This window comes from Anomaloglossus baeobatrachus, chromosome 12, assembly GCF_048569485.1.
Source record: "Anomaloglossus baeobatrachus isolate aAnoBae1 chromosome 12, aAnoBae1.hap1, whole genome shotgun sequence".
Lineage (NCBI taxonomy): Eukaryota > Metazoa > Chordata > Amphibia > Anura > Aromobatidae > Anomaloglossus > Anomaloglossus baeobatrachus.
In genome coordinates this window covers 113,672,198-113,693,231 of record NC_134364.1, presented here as the reverse complement: position 1 = coordinate 113,693,231, position 21,034 = coordinate 113,672,198, and the positions used below count along the sequence as shown (strand labels likewise).

Genomic DNA, 21,034 nt, shown 5'->3' with positions numbered 1-21,034 from the left:
GCTCACCGTGAATATACTTTCATCAGTGAACAGCACGGAGGACCACTGGTCTTTCGTCCAGTGTAGATGACGCCTGTTTCTGGTGGCATGGTCAGGTACCTAGCTTGTCTAGCATGCAGACCATGCTGATGTAAATAAGTTTGAATGTTCTGATATGACACTTGGGTGCCTCTCACCTCCCTTAAATGTTCCTGAAGTTGTATCGCCTTCACCATCCGAGTATGAAGGACATTTTCACAATGAAGCGGTCATCACTGTGTGATGTGGCCAAAGGACATCCACTTCTCTGCCTTTCTGTGACTCTTCCAGTCTCTCTGTGTCTCTGTACAACCTGCTGGTGACACTCTAAGCTCAGTGGCCACTTCTGTCTGAGAACATCCTGTTTGAAGGCTCAGAATGGCGCAGTACTGATGATCAATTGTTAGGTATCATCTTGGTCTCGTGATGTCAAAATGTGAACAGTATGAAGAGGAGGACGGATTAATACCAATTCTAACTGAACCCCAAAATTTATTGGGCGACTCATGGATCAAACACCTGTGAATCATACCATCCTTATTAGAGAAGATCAGGTTGTGAATGAAGTACTGACACATTGAAGAGTTGGACATGTGCATGCAAGAGGTTAGAGAAGGTCACGTTAAGGTTACCCGATAAGGTTAGAGGGCATCATAGGATCATCCTGAATTCTCACTTGAAAACCAAATATCCCTAACTTTTTGTGAGTAGTGTATACATTTAGTATGTGTGTATATATATATATATATTATATTTCATAAGTCCATACAGTAGTGGTTTTTTTTCTTTTTTCTGAATGTGAACACAGCTCCGCCCCTTTCGGCCATGTTTTTTCCATCTCCTATATAAGAAAGTCCTTAGTTACCCCTCTCCACCCATAGCAGTTTTTAATTGCAATGAGATGACACACAGTTAGGGTCACAGAGCTAGGGACCCCAATATAGAGATGTACCTTGACGAGGTTTTGGGGCTCAGTTACATTGATCAATGCAATTGCTAAATATCTCCTTTTTCCTAATATTCATAGCAGGTATGCAATTCATTATTCACATGTTCAAATTAGCAAGTAGCATTTTTCATTGTATATTCCAATATTTTTCCATATGCTTGAGGCATTATACCATTATCTAAGTTTGATGTGCAGCCTTATTCTTATATATAGTATGTATTTTTGGCTTGCACTCATATATATATATTAGTGCTCACTTCAGTTATCCTATTCAGTCATCGGTGTTAGTGACTCGAAACCAGTTTGCACTGAACTAATGAGTTTTGCCTCTGGTTCCAAAATATTTTCTGAAAGTGAGTGCAAGTTTCCGAGCCGTCGTACCCATAGGCAGCGAGAACATTTTGCCTTCTTTGCATAGCTGCAGACGTCTATCGCAGAGCCTTTCCTTCCCTCCTTGCTGATGTCACAGCCTGAGACATGAATGGAATTCCAGACTTTGGAGCGATATCATTTCTATAACTCCGTCCGACATGTGAATATTTAACAGAGTGGTAATGTGGCCCGCTCGGGCTCCGAAAAAAAATCAAATAAAGAGACAATTCATTCAATCCAAAGGTGGAAGTCATCTTTATTTAGTCTGGTATATTACTCTGCCTAAAAACGTTTTAATAGAGAATTGTTCAATTCAGACGGCAACTGAAATCTCTATCAATATCCAGATCACATGCTCCCTCTAGTGGCTATTAAAGGAACTTTATCCCCCAAAAAACTATCTCCTTCATTTAAGTGTGCAAATAGGAAGAGGACAGGAACTCTAGCATCACCTATTGGAAGAAGCAATCCTAAAATGGCCTTGACACATGACCTGGGAGAAGAAGTTGAACCAGAAAAATGTTTTGGGAGCAAACCGGTTCTCCTGCTTTGCACTGATGATATGCAAAGATCCTGAAACATGTATTTGTAAATAAAGTTTCTGGTTTGGCTTTTTATCCTAAGTGCTGTGGAAAATCCCTTTAAAGGGTCAATAATGACTTTCAGGATTGCTACTTCCAATAGGTGGCACTAGAGTTCCTGTACTGTTCCTCTCTAAAGCGTATTTCCATACTTAAGAGCATGGCATGACCAACAAGCCCCCTTACGCCGACTTGGCACCTAATAATTCCCTGTCTGTGTGATAACAGGAGCCAGGCAAGGAAATCAAACTTAAAAAGCTGATGTAAATTGGGGAACAACTTCAGGAGGAAGAAGCCCTGGAAGTGCTCTGTCCGAGCACTTACCAACTTATTAACATAGAAATGAAAAAGTTGATTTCTCAGGAATACAAAACAGGTAAAATATATAAAGGTGTCAATTTCATTTTGCTTTCAAAGACATGCATTCCTGTATGTGCGATTTGGGAAGGGGGGGTTAATCTTCGACCCTCTAATTCTAAATAGGTATCAGTTGAGACTCTGCTCTCTTTCACTTTGAAGTGGCTATTTGTATAAGAAATAACTGATACAAACAAAACTGAGAAGTCGCACAGTACCGTTTTAACACAGAACCATCTTATGTCCCTATATAACTGCAACAGTGTCCTCCCTTATTTTATATTTTATCTTCTGTCCCTATATAACTTCAACAGTGTCCTCCCTTATTTTATATTTTATCTTCCGTCCCTATATAACTTTAACAGTGTCCTCCCTTATTTTATATTTTATCTTCCGTCCCTATATAACTTTAACAGTGTCCTCCCTTATTTTATATTTTATCTTCCGTCCCTATATAACTTTAACAGTGTCCTCCCTTATTTTATATTTTATCTTCCGTCCCTATATAACTTTAACAGTGTCCTCCCTTATTTTATATTTTATCTTATGTCCCTAAATAACTTCAACAGTGTCCTCCCTTATTTTATATTTTATCTTCTTTTATCTTCTAGGTGAGTGTACAGTAACTGTATACTTTTATTTTAATATCTGGTAAGACACTATTTTGCGCTCTCTTTCCCTTAGTTATACTTTTATTTTATATTTTATCTTTTGTTCCTATGTAACTTTAACAGTGTCCTCCCTTATTTTATATTTTATTGTTCATCTTGTATTGTATCATACTGTAAGGGGTACTTTGTACGCTGCGACATCGCTAGCATCGGCTAGCGATGCCGAGCGTGATAGTCCCCGCCCCGTCACAGATGCGATATCTTGTGATAGCTGCCGTAGCGAACATTATCGCTACAGCAGCTTCACATGCACTTACCTGCCCTGCGACGTCGCTCTGACCGGCGAACTGCCTCCTTCCTAATGGGGCGGGTCGTGCGGCGTCACAGAGACTGTCACACGGCAGGTGGCCAATAGAAGTGGAGGGGTGGAGATGAGCGGGACGTAAACATCCCGCCCACCTCCTCCTTTCCGCATAGCCGGTGGAGGCAGGTAAGGAGAGGTTCCTCGCTTCTGCGGCTTCACACACAGCGATGTGTGCTGCCGCAGGAACGAGGAACAACATCGTATCTCCTATTGGTGCGACATTATGGAAATGACCGACGCTACAAAGATCACTGATTTTCGATGCTTTTGCGATCGTTTATCAGCGCATCTAGGCTTTACACGTTACGACGTCGTTACTGGCGCCGGATGTGCGTCAATTTCGATTTGACCCCGACGATATCGCAGTAGTAATGTCGCAACGTGCAAAGTACCCCTAAATCTCAAAGAATAAGTATTATTATTATTTATTATTATAGTGCCATTTATTCCATGGCGCTTTACAAGTGAAAGAGGGTATATGTACAACAATCATTAACAGTACAAAACAGACTGGTATAGGAGGAGAGAGGACCCTGCCCGCGAGGGATCACAGTCTACAGGAGGAGAGAGGACCCTGCCCGCGAGGGCTCACAGTCTACAGGAGGAGAGAGGACCCTGCCCGCGAGGGCTCACAGTCTACAGGGAATGGGTGATGGTAAAATAGGTGAGGACAGAGCTGGTTGCGCAGTATATTATATATAAGTATATTATTAGTAATAATTGGCGCTGTGCATCTTCCTATGTAGTCATTCGGTGAGATGACGGCTATAAAGCTCCATTTTGTATATAGATGGGTGGTAGTATAGTCGCACATCTGTTCTGACTAGCCATAAATATGCATCATTGGGAAAAAAGGAGCAGACACAAATTCTTTATGATAAATCGGGTACGCCATGTCCGTCATGCCCCATTGCACTACCTCACATGAACTAATTCTCCAAGGGGCAAAAAACCCCTAGCAACGCCAATGTTGTGCCCCATCGCCCTCGCAGTAGGGGTCGTTCCCCTATGCGGCACAGCACTGGAATGTGGCGGTATGCACTTTCTCTCTTCTGTATTCCTTTGTTGGATTTCATTGCAATGAAAGAAAGAAAAAATATGGATCTGTGTCATGTAGAAATTCCTTAGCATGCGTCAGAGGGTAATGGGCAGCTTGTGTGATAGTTGTGTCTCTCCCTCATGTTGTGAGGTAATAGAATAAACAGGAGCCCGTTTCCTGCCCGTCCTCCTCTGATTGGCCGGGGAACACTCCAGGAATGTTTAGGCTCCTTTATAGGCAGTGCAGAGGAGCTGAGAGATCAGAACGCCTGCAGAGCACACAGAGGACTACACAGCCTGCAAAAGACCCCAAAGCCACCAAGCAGGACTTATATATACTGAGGACACACAAATGTAAGGACGCAGCGCCCATTACCACTCAACACTTATATGCTTTACTTTTTGCTTGTGGATATCTTCAAATTCAGTAGGTGCTAAAATGTCTTAGATGTACATCTGCCTTTGAATGGCCAGAAACATAATAGTATTTATTTTTTACTTATATTTGCTATATTTTTTATTTTGACTTTTATGCGTTTTATGGTCACTTAGGTTTAGACATTTATTTTAGTATTTTAGTATGTTTTTATTATTTATTATATATGATTTATCATATTTGATTATATTTGACTTTATAGCCTTATTGTACATTTTACAATGTCACTTTAATTCATTATTAGTATACCTTTTTTGTTGCAGGGAGGATGATTTATATGTATAGTGTATTCATTTATCATTACTATTTGTGTATATATATAAATATATAAATGTGTGTATGTATAAGTATAGATGTATATGTTTATATACATATATAAGATGTGTGGGCACTATGTTTTATTCACGTACCATACATGCATACACTTATATAGTACCATTATACATGCGTGCGTGTGTGTATATATATATATATATATATATATATATATATATATTTCACTGAATGATCAGATAGGAAGATGCACAGCTCCAATTATTATTAATCATATAGGTCCAAATTATTCTTTGGCACTTGCAGGATGATACAATACAATATGAAGAATAAAATATAAAATAAGGGAGGACACTGTTGAAATTATATATGTATATAGTTATATATGAGATAGATAGATATTTATAGATAGATAATTAGATAGATGCATATCGTATAGTACACACATATAAGTGTGTATGGGAGTGTATATATATATATATATATATACATTTATAAAGACATATATTTGTGTGTATATACATATTCCAACTATAAATTAATGACTATATACATATAGTTTTATATAAAAAAAAAATCTTAAAATTGTGTTAGGTTTATGTTCTAAGAACTGCATGTTTTCTTGTACATATTTTATATATATATATATATATATATATATATATATATATACTATATTGCATAAATCAAGATTCATTTTGCGACTTTACTTTTAACTTTTTAGCACTCTTTATAGTCACTTAACTATGGACAATTTTGTATTAATATATTATTTTTACCTGTATATATTGACTATTGTACGTAATTTATATCTGTATAGTTAGTATACTTTATAAAGGTGTATCTAGGGTAGATAGTTTACATTATACAATATTGTAGTGCAGGTGTAATATTACACATGCGGTTCACCTTCTCCCTGCCCTCCAGCTACACTTTGCTTTTACAGCTTACTTGTAGTTATATAATTGGATGCAATCATGGTGAATGTCATTGAACTTGGTTTTCGGTGCTCTCTTTAGTCTTTGTTGTTGTAGACAGTTTATTAGTTGTTTTTTTAATAGACTTTGCCCTTTGACTATGGTGTTGAATTAATAGAGTCTTGTTACTTTATCTGTGGCACATACTAAGTACTAGTATGGAAGCCGATGTAAAGTGCTGAAGAATTGGAATTAATGAAAGATTGTAGAAATATTAATATTTTTTTTTTCATTTTCTTTAAGAAATCGCAACGTTCGACACAATGGGAATAATGAAGGGAATATTCCTGCTAGTAATGTTGACTGTCTCTCAAACAAAGCAAGCTTCAGGTAAGTTTCACTCCAGGTCAACAAGGAACTAGTGATGATCTCCTAAAATTTAATACATTATCTTGATAGTCAAGACTTGGTAAGAAATAAAGATTTAGATCACCTTCTTACATTGCTTGAATTTGGTCTTTTCTCTACCACAGAGAACGGAGCAGATGACAACAGTGTGTTTGACCTGTTTGAGTTGACTGGACTCAACCGTAGGATTGGTAGCCGTAAAGCCCTAGGAGTCCTACTAGCGAAAGGTCCAGACTCCTCAAGCCCAGCTTACAAAATTGAAAATCCTAGCAAGATCCCACCAATTCCAGAAGATAAATTCCAAGATTTGTTGGATGCTATTCAAGCTGAAAGGGGTTTTATCTTGTTGGCAACCTTGAAACAATTGAAGAAGACCAGAGGAGCTCTGTTGTCTATTGAGAGAAAAGATGGCTCCGGCCACGTCTTTAGTCTGACCTCCAACGGTGAAGCTGGAACACTAGACTTGAGTATGAGCGGAGACAACAAACAACAGGTAGTGTCTGTTGAGGAAGCTAGACTGTCTACCGGCCACTGGAAGAACATAACCTTATTCATCCAAGAAGATCGAGCTCAGCTATATGTAGGATGTGACAAGATGGAAAATGCTGAGTTGGATGTGCCCATCCATCATGTTCTCAATGGAGATTTGGCAACCAGTTCCCAACTCAGAGTGGCCAAAGGAGGAGTAAAGGACAACTTTCAGGTAGGTCCCACAATAACAACTCTGTCTTAGACAGTGGCATAACAGTGTTACTGGTCAAGACGTTATGGACTTCTCAAAGGTGAATAATCCATCTTTTATTAACAGGGTATACTGCAAAACGTGCGTTTTGTGTTTGGAACCAGTATGGATGTGATTCTGAGAAACAAAGGCTGCTCCAGCTGTAAGTACAATAAGTTTCTTAACGCCTACAAGTAGAATTATCTTGAGGATAGTCTGCCTGCCATTTGCAAACCTACCTCTTAACTGTTGCCCATTATACCCAGTAAACCCCACTTGTGATGGACAAAATGGGTAGAAATAGCCTATATCACATCCGCATTAGTTAAGTATTAAAGTCCACTCATAGTTAATTCACTGATCTTGGTGGACTTCAGAAGAGTTGACCTCAGTAGATAACCAAGGATGAGTTATCATTTTGAGAAGATTAAATTCTATATCTCTACATTTTTGGTGTTTCTCTACAGCAAACTATGACATGGACAATTCTGTAAATGACTCACGCCCAGCCATTCGCACCAATTTCATTGGCCACAAGACAAAAGACTACAACGGCATCTGCGGTCTTTCTTGTGATGACCTGAACAATATGTTTTTGGAAATGAAAGGTCTACGGGCCGTCATCTCAACTCTTCAAGACAGAATCGAAAAAGTGGTAGGTTGAATTTTACCGATAAGTGAGCGAAAGTTATTACAATCTTTTAATAAATTTGAAGTTTAATCTTTTTGATTTCATATTTTTGCAGAGAGAGGAAACTAAGATGCTTGCCAGTGTGGCACCGGGCTGCCTACATAAAGGCGTCAAATACAACAATAAAGATGAATGGACCGTAGACAGCTGTACCGAATGTACATGCCAGGTAAAACCACTTTCAACTACCAATAGGTTTTGAGTGATTTACTAACCAAATTATGAACATTGACCAAATCCATTCTTTGTTTCTTTTGTTAGAATTCCATAACTATCTGCCATAAGATTTCTTGTCCCTTCGTGCCCTGTACCAACGCTACCATTCCAGATGGTGAATGTTGCCCCAGATGTTGGCGTAAGTATCCTATAAATAATGGTCTAGTGAAGCTTAGGTGTGAGGACTTAGAGGCAAGAAGAACCTTGATCTTGTCGAACATAAGCTGGTGATTCATATTCCCACATACCTCCATTAGCATTTTTGTGTGCTCAGGAGTTGCATCTGAAGCCCCAGGCCGAACATCTCATTTTAAAAGGCGTAGTGACAAATATGCAGAAATTAATCTTGTAAATGCTGAACAAGTTGATTCAGGACAGAGATAAAATAGCTCTCATGAAAGTAGGACAGCTGCAAGTGCTGAACGTTAATAGACCTGCTCAGTCCTGTGTGCTTCATATTTCTATCTCCTTGGCATGTATGGAACTCCCCTACAACAAATCCTCAGCTTGTGCAGCCAAAATCCTCATGTATCTACTAAAACCTTTTTCCAATTACCATAAGTTATGACTCTGTTTCATTCACCTTCACAGACATAAGCGTCTGGATTTAATAAGCCCTCAATTTAAATGCAATCCATGTTATCTGTCCATTACCATGGACCATTTACACAAGAGATTTATGATAGCTGTATTTATACTCCAGTAGGCCAGATAAGGTTTTAGTGTTAAAGTAAGATTTGGGTTATGTTTTATTAAGTGTTATGTTTTCTTTTTTTATAGCAAGCGACTCTCCTGATGATGGTTGGTCCCCATGGTCAGATTGGACTCCATGCTCAGTGACGTGTGGTCATGGTGTTCAACAGAGAGGAAGATCTTGCGATAGTCTTAATAACCGCTGTGAAGGGTCTTCAGTTCAAACTAGATCTTGCCATATCCAAGAATGTGATAAGCGATGTGAGTAAATCATATTTGAATTACGGATGTAGACATTGTATAGAGACATGGGTTGGTAATGTGTCAGTGTAGACGCCAGTAGACTAATATTGGCCAAATGTACCGATATCAATGGGTTCAGACAACACTAGTGTGTATGGAAGCACCAGACAATTGATTGTCAAAGGAGATGTCGATCGGGCACATGAGTCTAGAGCCCATTAGACTAATGTTGACCAAACCTACCAATATCGATGGGTTCAGACAACACTCTAATGTGCATGGGGGTACCAGATAATTCATTGTCAAAGGAGATGTCGAACGGCATGTGAGTCTAGAGCCCATTAGACTAATTTTGGCCAAACCTATCAATATCGATGGGTTCAGACAACACTAATGAGTGTGGGGCAACGGACAACTGATTGCCAAAGGAGATGTCAAGGGGACATGTGAATCTAGAGCCCTTTAGACTAATGTTGGCCAAACCTACCAATATCGATGCGTTTAGGCAACACTCTAATACAGTATGTATAGGGGCATTGGACAATTGAGTGCCAAAGGAGATGTCAATTGGGCAAGTCTGATTTCAGACTGCCAATAAGTTTGTTCTCCTAGAGATAAGCCACCAGTACAGGTGTCTATCGGCGACTTTCTTATAGAGCACTCCTGTGTATCAAAGAAGCATCATTTTGCTTACAGCCGTCTAATGCGCCTGGTGGCCTAAAGACACCAACGATGTCTTATTCAATAATTTTAATCCTTCATGTACTGGTATTATAATTGTTTTTCCACAATCGTTCAAAGTTCAGATATAATCTTCTTAAGTTCCTTTCGTCGAGTGCCTTTGATGGTTTTAGGATTTGGGATCTCTAGGTCTTAAGAGTTGAAATAAACATGTCCCATTGGTACGGTAAAGACGGAATTGTGCCATTTATGAGTCAGCCTTTTAGGTTTTGAGTGTTAACAAATACAAATATTTTATGCCTTTTAGTTAAGCAAGATGGTGGATGGAGTCACTGGTCACCATGGTCATCCTGTTCTGTGACCTGTGGAAGTGGTCAGATTACTAGAATCCGTCTTTGCAACTCTCCTGTTCCTCAGTTGAATGGAAAGCAATGTGTCGGAGAAGGACGGGAAAACAAGCCCTGCCAGAAGGATCCTTGCCCAAGTGAGTGTTTGATATTGTTTTGTGACTTCTTTTCATGACATCATTGAATTTGTTTTTGTTATAATAATGGAACTTCACTAAAAGGTCACAAACTGGCCAAATGAAACAATGCCGTGATTTATTATATCAACTCTCCAGTGTATGATAAGTGTGACGATTCACTAAAGGTCACATTGGGGAAAGTCTTGGCATTCATAGACCCTTCTTTGTTTCTATCATGAATTCATTGTTCTGTCGTTTAGTAGAAATGATTAATAAATTACCTTTTTTTCCAGTAAATGGGCAATGGGGACCATGGTCGCTCTGGGACACATGCTCTTTGACTTGCGGAGGGGGTATGCAGAAGCGTGAGCGTCTTTGTAACAACCCCAAGCCCCAGTATGGTGGCAAAGACTGCCTTGGAGAAAATATTGACAGCCAGATCTGTAACAAACAAGACTGCCCTATTGGTGAGCTACTAGCAAATAGAAATTGACCATGAAGTTGGTAAAAAATATTTTGCCAGATTTTAACATAGACATTGTTTTTAAAGATGGCTGTTTATCCAACCCTTGCTTCGCTGGAGTTAAGTGCACAAGCTTTCCTGATGGATCTTGGACATGCGGTTCTTGCCCAACAGGCTACCGAGGAAATGGCATTGAGTGTTCGGACATTGATGAGGTTTGTCGCCTTCATTGATTCTTGGCTTCATAATATACATCATAATCATGATTTATGGTGTATTAATGGCTTCTATATTTGTCCTGACAGTGCAAAGAGGTGCCTGATGCTTGCTTCTCCCTCAACGGAGTACATAGATGTGAGAACACAGAGCCAGGATACAACTGTCTCCCATGCCCTCCACGCTTCTCGGGCACACAGCCATTCGGCAAAAGCATTGAGGATGCCAATACAAAAAAACAGGTCAGTTCTTGCCTTCGATTGTAGGTTGTTCCTTATAAAGTATAGAGCATAGTTTATGGTTACATACTTTTATTTTGGTATAACAGGTCTGCAAACCTCAAAACCCTTGTGCCGATGGGACACACAACTGCAACAAGAATGCAAGATGCATCTACCTTGGCCATTACAGCGATCCCATGTTCCGATGTGAATGCAAACCAGGGTATGCCGGCAACGGCATCATTTGTGGTGAAGACACTGATCTGGATGGTTGGCCAAATGAGAACCTCACTTGTGTTGCTAATGCTACCTATCACTGTAAAAAAGTAAGTAGATCTGGAAAGTCTTGCATGGTGGTCTACCAGCTCTCTTCCGACAGAGAAAAAAGGATCTGAAAGTTGAACTTCAATTTTGATCCTTTTATTCCCCCGGTAGATAGAGTTGTCTGGTAGTGCCTTACTCTGCTTTTCCCATTGAAAGCACATGCATGTTTGGCCAAAGCAATCGTGCAAGTGTATAGGGGAGCCGAGAGAGATAGCTCTTAGCCAAACTGTGTACAGTTGACTCACAATATTGTGTCTTCCAGGATAACTGCCCAAACCTCCCCAACTCCGGCCAAGAAGACTATGATAAAGATGGAATGGGAGATGCTTGTGATAATGACGATGATAACGATGGAATCCCAGATGATAGGGTAAGAAAACAATGAGCGTATTCATGTTTTCAGCACCTCAGATATTGGGCTTCTTGGCTTTTCTCTGAATTAAACAAAACAGCAGGAAAGTAAACACTGCTGCCTTTTTTTCGAAGAGAATATATCATACAGTTGTGAAATTTGCCCAGTAAATTGTGAAATCTTTTGGCCAGCATTATACTATGAAGTGTTTTGCTAAGACTGGACTTTGAAAGTGAAATTGACCCGAAGCGTCCTGCAAACAGCAGGATGCAAAACTTTGCAACAAGCAGATGTTACCCTTCCCAAATCCAATACATAGATTCTGACATTTAAGTGATACTTTTTGAGCAAAGCCTACAAAACTTCAGAGTTGTTTGCTTGGGCTAAAAATATCACATCCAAGTAGTCCAAGCAAACTGTCGAAAAGGAAACATGAAAGCTAACTGGACAAACATAACAAAACTCGGTAAAAGGTCAGAACGCTAAAAGAGTCTATTCTTTTTTTTGCAGGACAACTGTCCACTTATTTACAACCCTGCTCAGTACGACTACGATCGCGATGATGTGGGTGATCGTTGTGACAACTGCCCATACAACCACAACCCAGACCAGGCCGACACAGATGCCAATGGCGAAGGAGATGCCTGTGCTGTGGACATCGACGGAGACGGTTAGTATTCTTTTACTTCTGGGATCATTTTATACATTTTTGAGAATCTGCTACTTTTGGTGCAACCTAAACCTAAGCTAGATAGTAATAGTAGAATTAGCCTTGACATGTTTCTTGTGGACATTGATGGAGATGGTTAGTATACTTTTACTTCTGGGATCATTTTGTACATTTTGGAGAATGTTCTAATTTTGGTGCAACCTAAACCTACCCTAGATAGTAATAGTAGAATTAGTCTTGACAAGTAGAATTAGCCTTGACATGTATTGTTTCTTGTGGACATTGATGGAGACGGTTAATCTTTTATTTCTGGGATCATTTTCTACATTTTTGACAATGTGCTAATTTTGGTGCAACCTAACCTAGCTAGTAACAGTTGAATTAACCTTGACATGTATTGTTTCTTGCAACATTTTTAGGTAGACAATATCTTTTTAATTATATGCTACCTAAAAACAAACTTTGGGCAGATTTTAATCCCATCATATGTACATTATGACTCCACAGGTATACTTAATGCGAAAGACAACTGCCCCTATGTCTATAATGTGGATCAAAGGGATACAGATAAAGATGGTGTTGGAGATCAATGTGACAACTGTCCATTGGAGCACAATCCACAACAGGTAAATGCTTGTTTTTTTCAGTTATTACAGCAGGTTTATTGCAAAGTCGTTATTATAGGAAGTGAAAAGTTTGCTGTCACACTGGCCCATGGAGACTGTGAAGGTCTACAAGATCCTTCTAACCCATACAAATAGACAGATGTGTCATTTCTTACTTTTCCATTTTGTCCAAGATCCTGAGATGAGTAATTTTGGGGGAAAAAAAACATGATCTCAAGATATCTTGATACAAGAGGAAAGATAAGGAAAATGACATGTCTACGTGGCATTATGACATTAGTTTCCAGGTTACCTTCTATGTTCTCTTGACTTTTTAAGTGTCAGCTGATAAGACTTCAACTTTTTCCACTAATGTAAGAAGACTCTATGTAAGCGTCAGCGGATAGCTGACCATGAGGATTACTAGTTTAGATCAGCCTGTCCGTGCCATTCTGCATATCATGGATTAGCTACTTTTGTAAAGCCCTTCCTCTTTAATCTTCCTACATTGTTCATTAAGCTGGGCACATGCATAAATTCCATAGCATCATGATTCAGAATTTTGGCTTTTAACAGATGATTTCCCACAAAACAAGAAACACATAATCTTTGCAAAAATAACATTCTACGTACGACACCAGATTTAGTAATTCCATTCCCAAGGGCTCCCAAGGGATTTCCACTTCTATTGTTGGCAGAATATCATCACAGGGAGCCAATATGCCAACATAAAAGCAGTACCACGAGTTTCCTTAATACTATGGCACTCTTATCCTAAGCCTAAAATCCACTGTAGCCCAAATCTACTTAATTAAGCATATTTCATTTGTACACATGTCAACAATTAGATGATGTTGTCAGAGCAAATGTTTGTGGTGACGAGCTATTTTCGCATGGCTTCAAGTCAATTGCCTCCCATACAGATGGCTAATCTTCTGCCTTTCTCTCTTCTATTGTAGACTGACTCCGACTCAGATCTCATTGGAGATCAGTGCGACAGCAATGAAGATATAGATGAAGATGGTCACCAAAATAACCTGGACAATTGCCCATACATTCCAAATGCCAATCAGGCCGACCACGACAAGGATGGCAAGGGCGACGCTTGTGATCATGATGATGACAATGATGGTATTCCAGACGACAAAGATAACTGCAGACTGGTGGCCAACCCTGATCAAACCGATAGTAACGGTAAGCTGAAAGTTGATGGTTTACGATGAAAAATGGAATCATTAATGACTAGTGTAAAGCAATCAAAAGATGCTTCATATTAAAATTAAACTATTTTCTATTTCCAGGTGATGGACGTGGTGATGTGTGCCAATTCGACTTTGATAATGACAGCATTCCAGATGCAGAAGATGTTTGTCCAGAGAATGTAGGGATTAGTACAACCGATTTCCGCAAATTCCAAATGGTGCCATTGGATCCTAAAGGAACTTCCCAGATTGATCCCAATTGGATGGTCAGACACTTTGGCAAAGAGTTGGTTCAGACCGTTAACTGTGACCCTGGCATTGCAGTCGGTTAGTATCTCTGAAAGTCAAAAATAATAGTCTACGAGAAGAGTTAGATACTGTTGTAGATTGCAATGTTATTTTTTGACCTTCATTTTGTTTTCTTCTCAGGTTTTGATGAGTTTAGCGCAGTAGACTTCAGTGGCACATTCTTCATTAACACCGAGCGTGACGATGACTATGCTGGCTTTGTGTTTGGCTACCAATCTAGCAGCAGATTTTATGTGGTAATGTGGAAACAAATCACCCAGACCTATTGGGACATGACTCCTACCAAGGCTCAGGGTATCTCTGGACTCTCCATCAAAGTTGTGAACTCAACAACTGGACCAGGAGAACATTTGCGTAATGCTTTGTGGCACACTGGAAACACAGCAGGACAGGTAAGTCAATCTTATCAAAAATGTTTTTAGGTATAAGACAATAGGTTCTACCAGTATCATTATTAATGGCCTTCTCTGCTTACGTTCTTCTCCACAGGTTCGTACTTTATGGCACGACCCTCGAGAAATAGGCTGGAAAGATTTCACAGCTTACAGATGGCATTTAATTCATAGACCAAAGACTGGATTCATTCGGTAAGAAGAACGTTACTTTCATGGGAGTCAACAAAAGGGGGTTTAGTGTCATAGCTAAATTTCATAAACTTAAAACCTTACAAATTAAATTTACTAATATATTATAAAACCTATCATCAGGGCTAAGAAAAGTGTTCATTGGGCCATAGATTGGGTCTTCCCTTTCATTTGATAGTAGCCATTTTACTTCCACTGTACAACTGAGAGCGATATCATTTGCAGACATTGATATTAGTCTTTATCAGATACATTTTACTTTTTTTCCCTAACCAACCTTTTTTTTCTTGTTTCCTTTTAGTGTTGTTATGTATGAAGGAAAGAAAGTCATGGCAGACTCAGGACCAATTTATGATAAGACATACGCTGGAGGAAGACTTGGTCTATTTGTTTTCTCACAAGAGATGGTGTTCTTCTCAGATCTCAAATATGAATGTAGAGGTGAGTAATATATTACTTTGAGTCGACTAAAAACTAAAGGCTCTTTCATAAAACTTATGACAAGACATAGTGGCTGCCATTAACCACAGTAACGAAGGGGTAGAAGCACTCAGTCAAGCTCGGTTCCTCTTGGGCTGTCATCTATTCTGTTGAGCTCTCCTCAGAGGCGGGGTCAGCTGTGTACAACCTTATAGATTTTTATTCAGCTTGTACACTGCTATTTCCATTTACCCAAGTAAAAATGATCACAGTTGAAGGAATAGAGTGCTCAGTCAAGAGATTTTACCTTTTAGTTTCAGCAATTGATGGGAATACTACTGCTCCCTCAAAAGAAGAGGTCTCAGCTAAGTGATGAACCTCTTCAGCTGTGATTGTCTCTTCTCCGCTTTCCTATTGGAGGTGGTGTTATCTGTATATAAACTTGTAGACTTGTATGAGATCATACACTGCTATTTCTGTCTACCCAAGTAAAATTGATCACAGTTGAAGAAGCAAAGTGCTCAACTAAGCGCTAAGTGCTTTTGCCCCTTTGTATCAGTCTAAGTGCCCTAACTTTCACCAATTTCCCAAAGGAAGAGGCTGAAGTTCTAGGGTAAGTGATATATCTCTTCAGCTGGGTTCGACTCTTCTCGGCTTCCCTTCTAGAGGTGGGTTATCTGTGAAAGGGATCACAGTCAAAGGAGTAGAGTGCTCAACTAAGCGCTTCTGCCTCTAACCAATCTCCCAAAGAAAGTGGTTTACCTCTACAGCTTCAGCTCTCCAAGTGATGTATCTCTTCAGCTGTGATTGACTCTTCTCGACTGACCTCATAGGCTTAGCAATATATGGACCCATAGACTTCTATGAGCTTTTTCATTGCTATTCCTGTCTACCCAAAGAAAGTTGATCATGGCTGAACCAGAGCAGAGCTCAGTTAAGTGTTTTTACCCCTCTGTTTAAGACTTAGTACCCAAGACTTCACAAATCTCTCAAAGGAAGAGGCTGTAGTGCTAAGTGATGTACCTCTTCAGCTGTGATTGACTCTTCTCCACTGACCTCATACCCTTTACAATATATGGACCTATAGTCTTCTATGAGCTCTTTTACTGCTATTCCATCTACTCAAAGAAAGTTGATCATGGCAGAACCAGAACAGAGCTCAGCTAAGTGTTTCTACCCCTCTGTTTAAGACTTAGCACCCACATCCTCACTAATCTCTCAATGATAGAGGCTGTAGTGGTCATCCAAGTGATGTACCTCTTCAGCTGTGATTGACTCTTCTCCACGGACCTCATAGGCTCTAGATTATATAGACTCATAGCCTTCTATGAGCTCTTTCACTGCTATTCCTGTCTACCCAAAGAAAGTTGATCACGACTGAACCAGAATAGAGCTCAGCTAAGTGTTTCTACCCCTCTGTTTAAGACTTAGCACCCAAGTCCTCACAAATCTCTCAAAGGAAGAGGCTAATCTAAGTGATGTACCTCCTCAGCCTTGATTGACTCTTCTCCAATCTGGAGTGAACTCCGTATGAACCTATAGACGTCTTTGAGCCAATACACTAATAATCCCTTCTACCTAAGGAGAACTAATGACAGACAAAAGGGCACATAAAAATGTTCTATAAGTTCTTAGTTTACTTGTATCCTTCACAAGCATTGAACAATGGCCAACTCAGCCAATGTGCCATGTACCACTTACCAGACACTAGTTTGAGGTGATTGATACTTCGTGCGGAATAATAATGCTTCCTAAGTAACAATATCTTGTCTCTTCTTTCTTTCAGATTCATAAATCCAGCTCTTATGCATTCAATGAATGTTACGAAACCTCATAGCACCTTCATTTATGTTAGATTTGGTCCACCTCTCTGGACAATTTCTTACATCCCCTTTTTGTTTTGGTATTTTTTTGGGTTGGAACAAAACATTCACTCCAAGAACCTAAAACTAAGGAATGGACATGACTTTTAATATATTTTTTTGTTCGGTGTGAAGTCTTGGAGTCGATCTCCATTTTTTTGGCGCAAGTCAACCAAGGTACTAAAGACATTTCTCCTTCAAGTGCCTTAAGGAAATGTATCTACAGAAAGAATGAAAAATTTCCTTAGAAATCGAATTGTCAAAACTCTTCGATGTATACAACATCTTGGAACCAAACAAGTAAGAAACTACTAATGCACAAAAATTGACTTTTACTGGAGTGGTTGCTTCACCACCGAAGAGCAGAGTTGCAATAATTCAGGAAACAAGGTGTTTTTTAATTATTTGTTTGAGAGAAATCACCAAGTCAAGGTATACCAATGTAGCGTTACGGCTGATCCAGGTGTGTGCATGACCGGCGGGGGAAAAAAAAGTATTGACCGCCGGATGATAGTGTCTATATGTGGATGTGGAGTGAGTGAACCATTTTTTTTTTGTTGTTCGAATGGGTACAAAATGCACTTTTTTTGAGCATTTTGCAAATATATTTGTTCGATATGCATCAACAAAAACAGCTGATGGCATAAATTTAGAAGTACAGGTATAAAAGAGTAATAAAAAAATAATAAAAAATTTAAAAAAAAAAACAGAACACATGGTAATGATGTTGTTCATGCCTATCAGGCGGGGGTAGACTAGTGGCTTTGGTTTACAACCGCACTATAGAAATGTGCACGACTGAATAGTGTGTAGAGAACCGGAGGGAGAGCAAGGCAAGAGGGGTGGAGAATTTAGGTACACTGCACTCACTGTGCGAAAAGTTAAAATGCAAACCATATGTCTCATTCTACACAGTAATAGAATACCCTAATTACGCTGCGGCAGGTAGACAATCCTCCGCTGCAAAAAAAAAGTAAACCTTCATGTACAAATATTACCTCATTGTGTGACTGAGAAACCGAAAAATGTCTTGGATTCGAGAGGAGAAAAAAAATAAATCGAGAGATATTTAAGAAGAAAAAAACGTAAAAAATCTACTGTAGTGTTAATCAGTTGTGTATATAGTTACAATGTACTTTGTACCCCCCAGGAAAGTATTTTTTATTTTTTTTTTATTATTATAAAAGAGTATTGTAATATTTTTTTCTATATGTTAGAAATTCCGTTGCTTTTTTTGTTTTGTTTTTTTATGTATAAATGATTTTTTTTTGTTATTTGTATTGCTGTTATTTAGTGTTATGGGTTATTTTTTTTTGTAGATATGCTATTTAAATAATTTATGAGGAAACGCTTTCCGTAGTGTCCTTGCTCCTATTTGTATAAACTGTTTTGCACTTGAAAAGAGCTTTGCAATATCTGTCCCATTTTTTATTTTTTTTGTAATATCAGTGTATACTGTTTGTGATAAAGAGATTACTATGCCTTTTTGTACACATTTTGAAACGTTAACGTGGTTTTTTTTTGTAAATTGTACAGCGAATATTGTCGTAAAATATGAAATAAAATGAAAAAAATCTATTCGGTCTCTCGGTGTTTTTGTCCTAATAATTTCACTTGAACCAAGATTTAAAGCTTTTAGAAACGAATCTGTAGTTGAAATTTAAAAAAAAATTCAATCCAATATCTATAGAGGAAACATGTTTCTAAGAATATCTCCGATTATAGAAGTATGAAAAAAAAATTGGGGAGTGTTATATCAGATGCCAAAGTAGAGTAATATATAAGAGGATACATTCATTATGCAACCTCCTGCTCTGTGGCCTCCCTTCTAACAGTCTTGTATCCCTACAATCTATTCTAAACTCTGCCGCCAAACTAATTCACCTCTCCCCCCGCTACTCCCCGACCTCTCCTCTCTGCCAATCCTTTCACTGGATTCCCATTGCCCAACGACTCCAGTTCAAAACACTAACCATGACCTACAAAACCATCCACAACCTGTCTCCTCCCTACATCTGTGACCTAGTCTCCCAGGACCTACCTGCATGTAACCTTGGATCCTCACAAGATCTCCTTCTCTACTCCCCTCTCATCTCCTCTTCCCACCACCGCATCCAAGATTTCTCCCGTGCCTCTCCCATACTCTGGAACGCTCTGCCACAACATATCAGACTCTCGCCTACCTTGACAAGTTTCAAAAGGAACCTGAAGACCCACCTCTTCCGACAAGCCTACAACCTGCCGTAACCTTCAGTCGGATATAGCGCCACACGACCAGCTCTACCCTCAACTGTATCCTCACCTATCCCTTATAGACTGTGAGCCCTCGCGGGCAGGGACCTCTCTCCTCCTGTACCTGTCTGTGCCTTGTATTGTTTCTGATTACTGTATTTGTCCCTATTATGTATAATCTTTCACATGTATAGCGCCATGGAATAAATGGCGCTTTAATAATAAATAATAGAAATAAAAAAATAAAATAATTCATAATACTTTGCCAGAGATAGGCAACATTTGATGGTACACTTTAAAGTTTTTACACCAAAAAAGTGGTATCAAACTTTGAAAAGTCAAAACGTTTTGGGCCACAATGTTGTGGCACTTAGGATTTTCATGCCACGGGGAATGAGCATAGTTGAGGGGGTGACTCCACAACTCATCTAATTCATGATGAGCTGTGGTTTCTGCACAGCAGGAATCTCACTCCAGTTTCTGATTAGAAGAAGATATGAAAAGTGCGGCACTCACCAGTGGTCTCTAGTAAGTCTTTTCTTTTTCAATCCATGAATCCGTTACAGTGTGGGAAGAATGAGCAAGGATCATGCAGACAATGGCCGCTTTGCAAATGTGGAACCGCGCTTCAACAGGTCCTGTTGAAGTTCCACAGGCGCGAGAGGGCCCCCGCTCATTTTTCCCCATTAGTAATGGACTTATGGATTAAGAAAGAAAAGACTTAAGCGGGCTTTACACGCTACGATATTGCTAGCAATTGCTAGCGATATCGTACGCAAAAGCACCCGCCCCCGTCGTGCATGCGATTTAGTGTGATCGCTGCCGCAGCGAACATTATCGCAGCGAACATTATCGCTACGGCAGCGTCACACGCACTTACCTGGTTGGCGGCATCGCTGTGACTGCCGAACAATCCCTCCCTCAAGGGGGAGGAACGTTCGGTATTACAGCGACGTCAACGCGACGTCACTAAGCGGCCGGCCAATCAAAGCGGAGGGGCGGAGATGAGCGGGACGTAACATCCCGCCCACCTCCTTCCTTCCTCATTACCGGTGGAGGCAGGTAAAGAGACGTTCCTCGCTCCTGCGGTGTCACACACAGCGATGTGTGCTGCCGCAGGAGCGACGAACAACATCGATAATCAACCATTACCGATTTTTGGTTTTGGGACGACCTCTCCATGGTGAACGATTTTCACCATTTTTGAGGTCACTTGAGGTTGCTGGTAAGTGTCACACGCTGCGATATCGTTAATGACGCCGGATGTGCGTCACTAACAACGTGACCCCGACGATAAAACATTAACAATATCGTAGCGTGTAAAGCCCCCTTTACAGGAGACCACTGGTGAGTGCTGCACTTTTCATCTATTCTTCTTTCAGATTTTCTGAAGTACATCCAGTTATCGTACTGTGCACTGCCGGAATATCCACCACAGGTGTCCCTAATAAATGCTATAAGTGGAGCTTGGAATAATGCATGGTCAGTAGTACTGGAGGTTTTTTTGCTTCAATTGAAGCTAGTTCCTAATTAGAGTAA

The 21,034-nt window shown here is 39.7% G+C and overlaps 1 protein-coding gene across 1 annotated transcript; it reads left to right on the top strand.

The window, feature by feature from the left end:
* The first annotated feature begins 4,565 nt into the window (after window positions 1–4,565).
* Window positions 4,566–18,841, top strand: THBS1 (thrombospondin 1). The gene is made up of 22 exons (XM_075330243.1): window positions 4,566–4,644; window positions 6,220–6,306; window positions 6,450–7,027; window positions 7,133–7,208; window positions 7,513–7,700; window positions 7,792–7,905; window positions 7,998–8,091; window positions 8,733–8,906; window positions 9,877–10,053; window positions 10,329–10,502; window positions 10,586–10,713; window positions 10,804–10,956; window positions 11,043–11,261; window positions 11,522–11,629; window positions 12,122–12,281; window positions 12,789–12,907; window positions 13,846–14,080; window positions 14,188–14,415; window positions 14,518–14,789; window positions 14,887–14,984; window positions 15,283–15,422; window positions 17,188–18,841. Exons 2-22 carry the CDS (start codon window positions 6,240–6,242, stop codon window positions 17,193–17,195), a joined length of 3,510 nt encoding a protein of 1,169 aa, XP_075186358.1. The 5' UTR covers window positions 4,566–4,644; window positions 6,220–6,239; the 3' UTR covers window positions 17,196–18,841.
* Window positions 18,842–21,034: the final 2,193 nt, after the last annotated feature.

What these genes read in the sequence shown, in the direction of transcription:
- THBS1 (XM_075330243.1), top strand. Translation starts at nt 6,240, where the DNA reads ATGGGAATAATGAAGGGAATATTCCTGCTAGTAATGTTGACTGTCTCT. An exon ending in AAGACAGAATCGAAAAAGTG is followed by an intron (nt 7,701 to 7,791) that starts GTAGGTTGAATT and finishes ATATTTTTGCAG; the next exon opens with AGAGAGGAAACTAAGATGCT. An exon ending in TGGAGCACAATCCACAACAG is followed by an intron (nt 12,908 to 13,845) that starts GTAAATGCTTGT and finishes CTTCTATTGTAG; the next exon opens with ACTGACTCCGACTCAGATCT.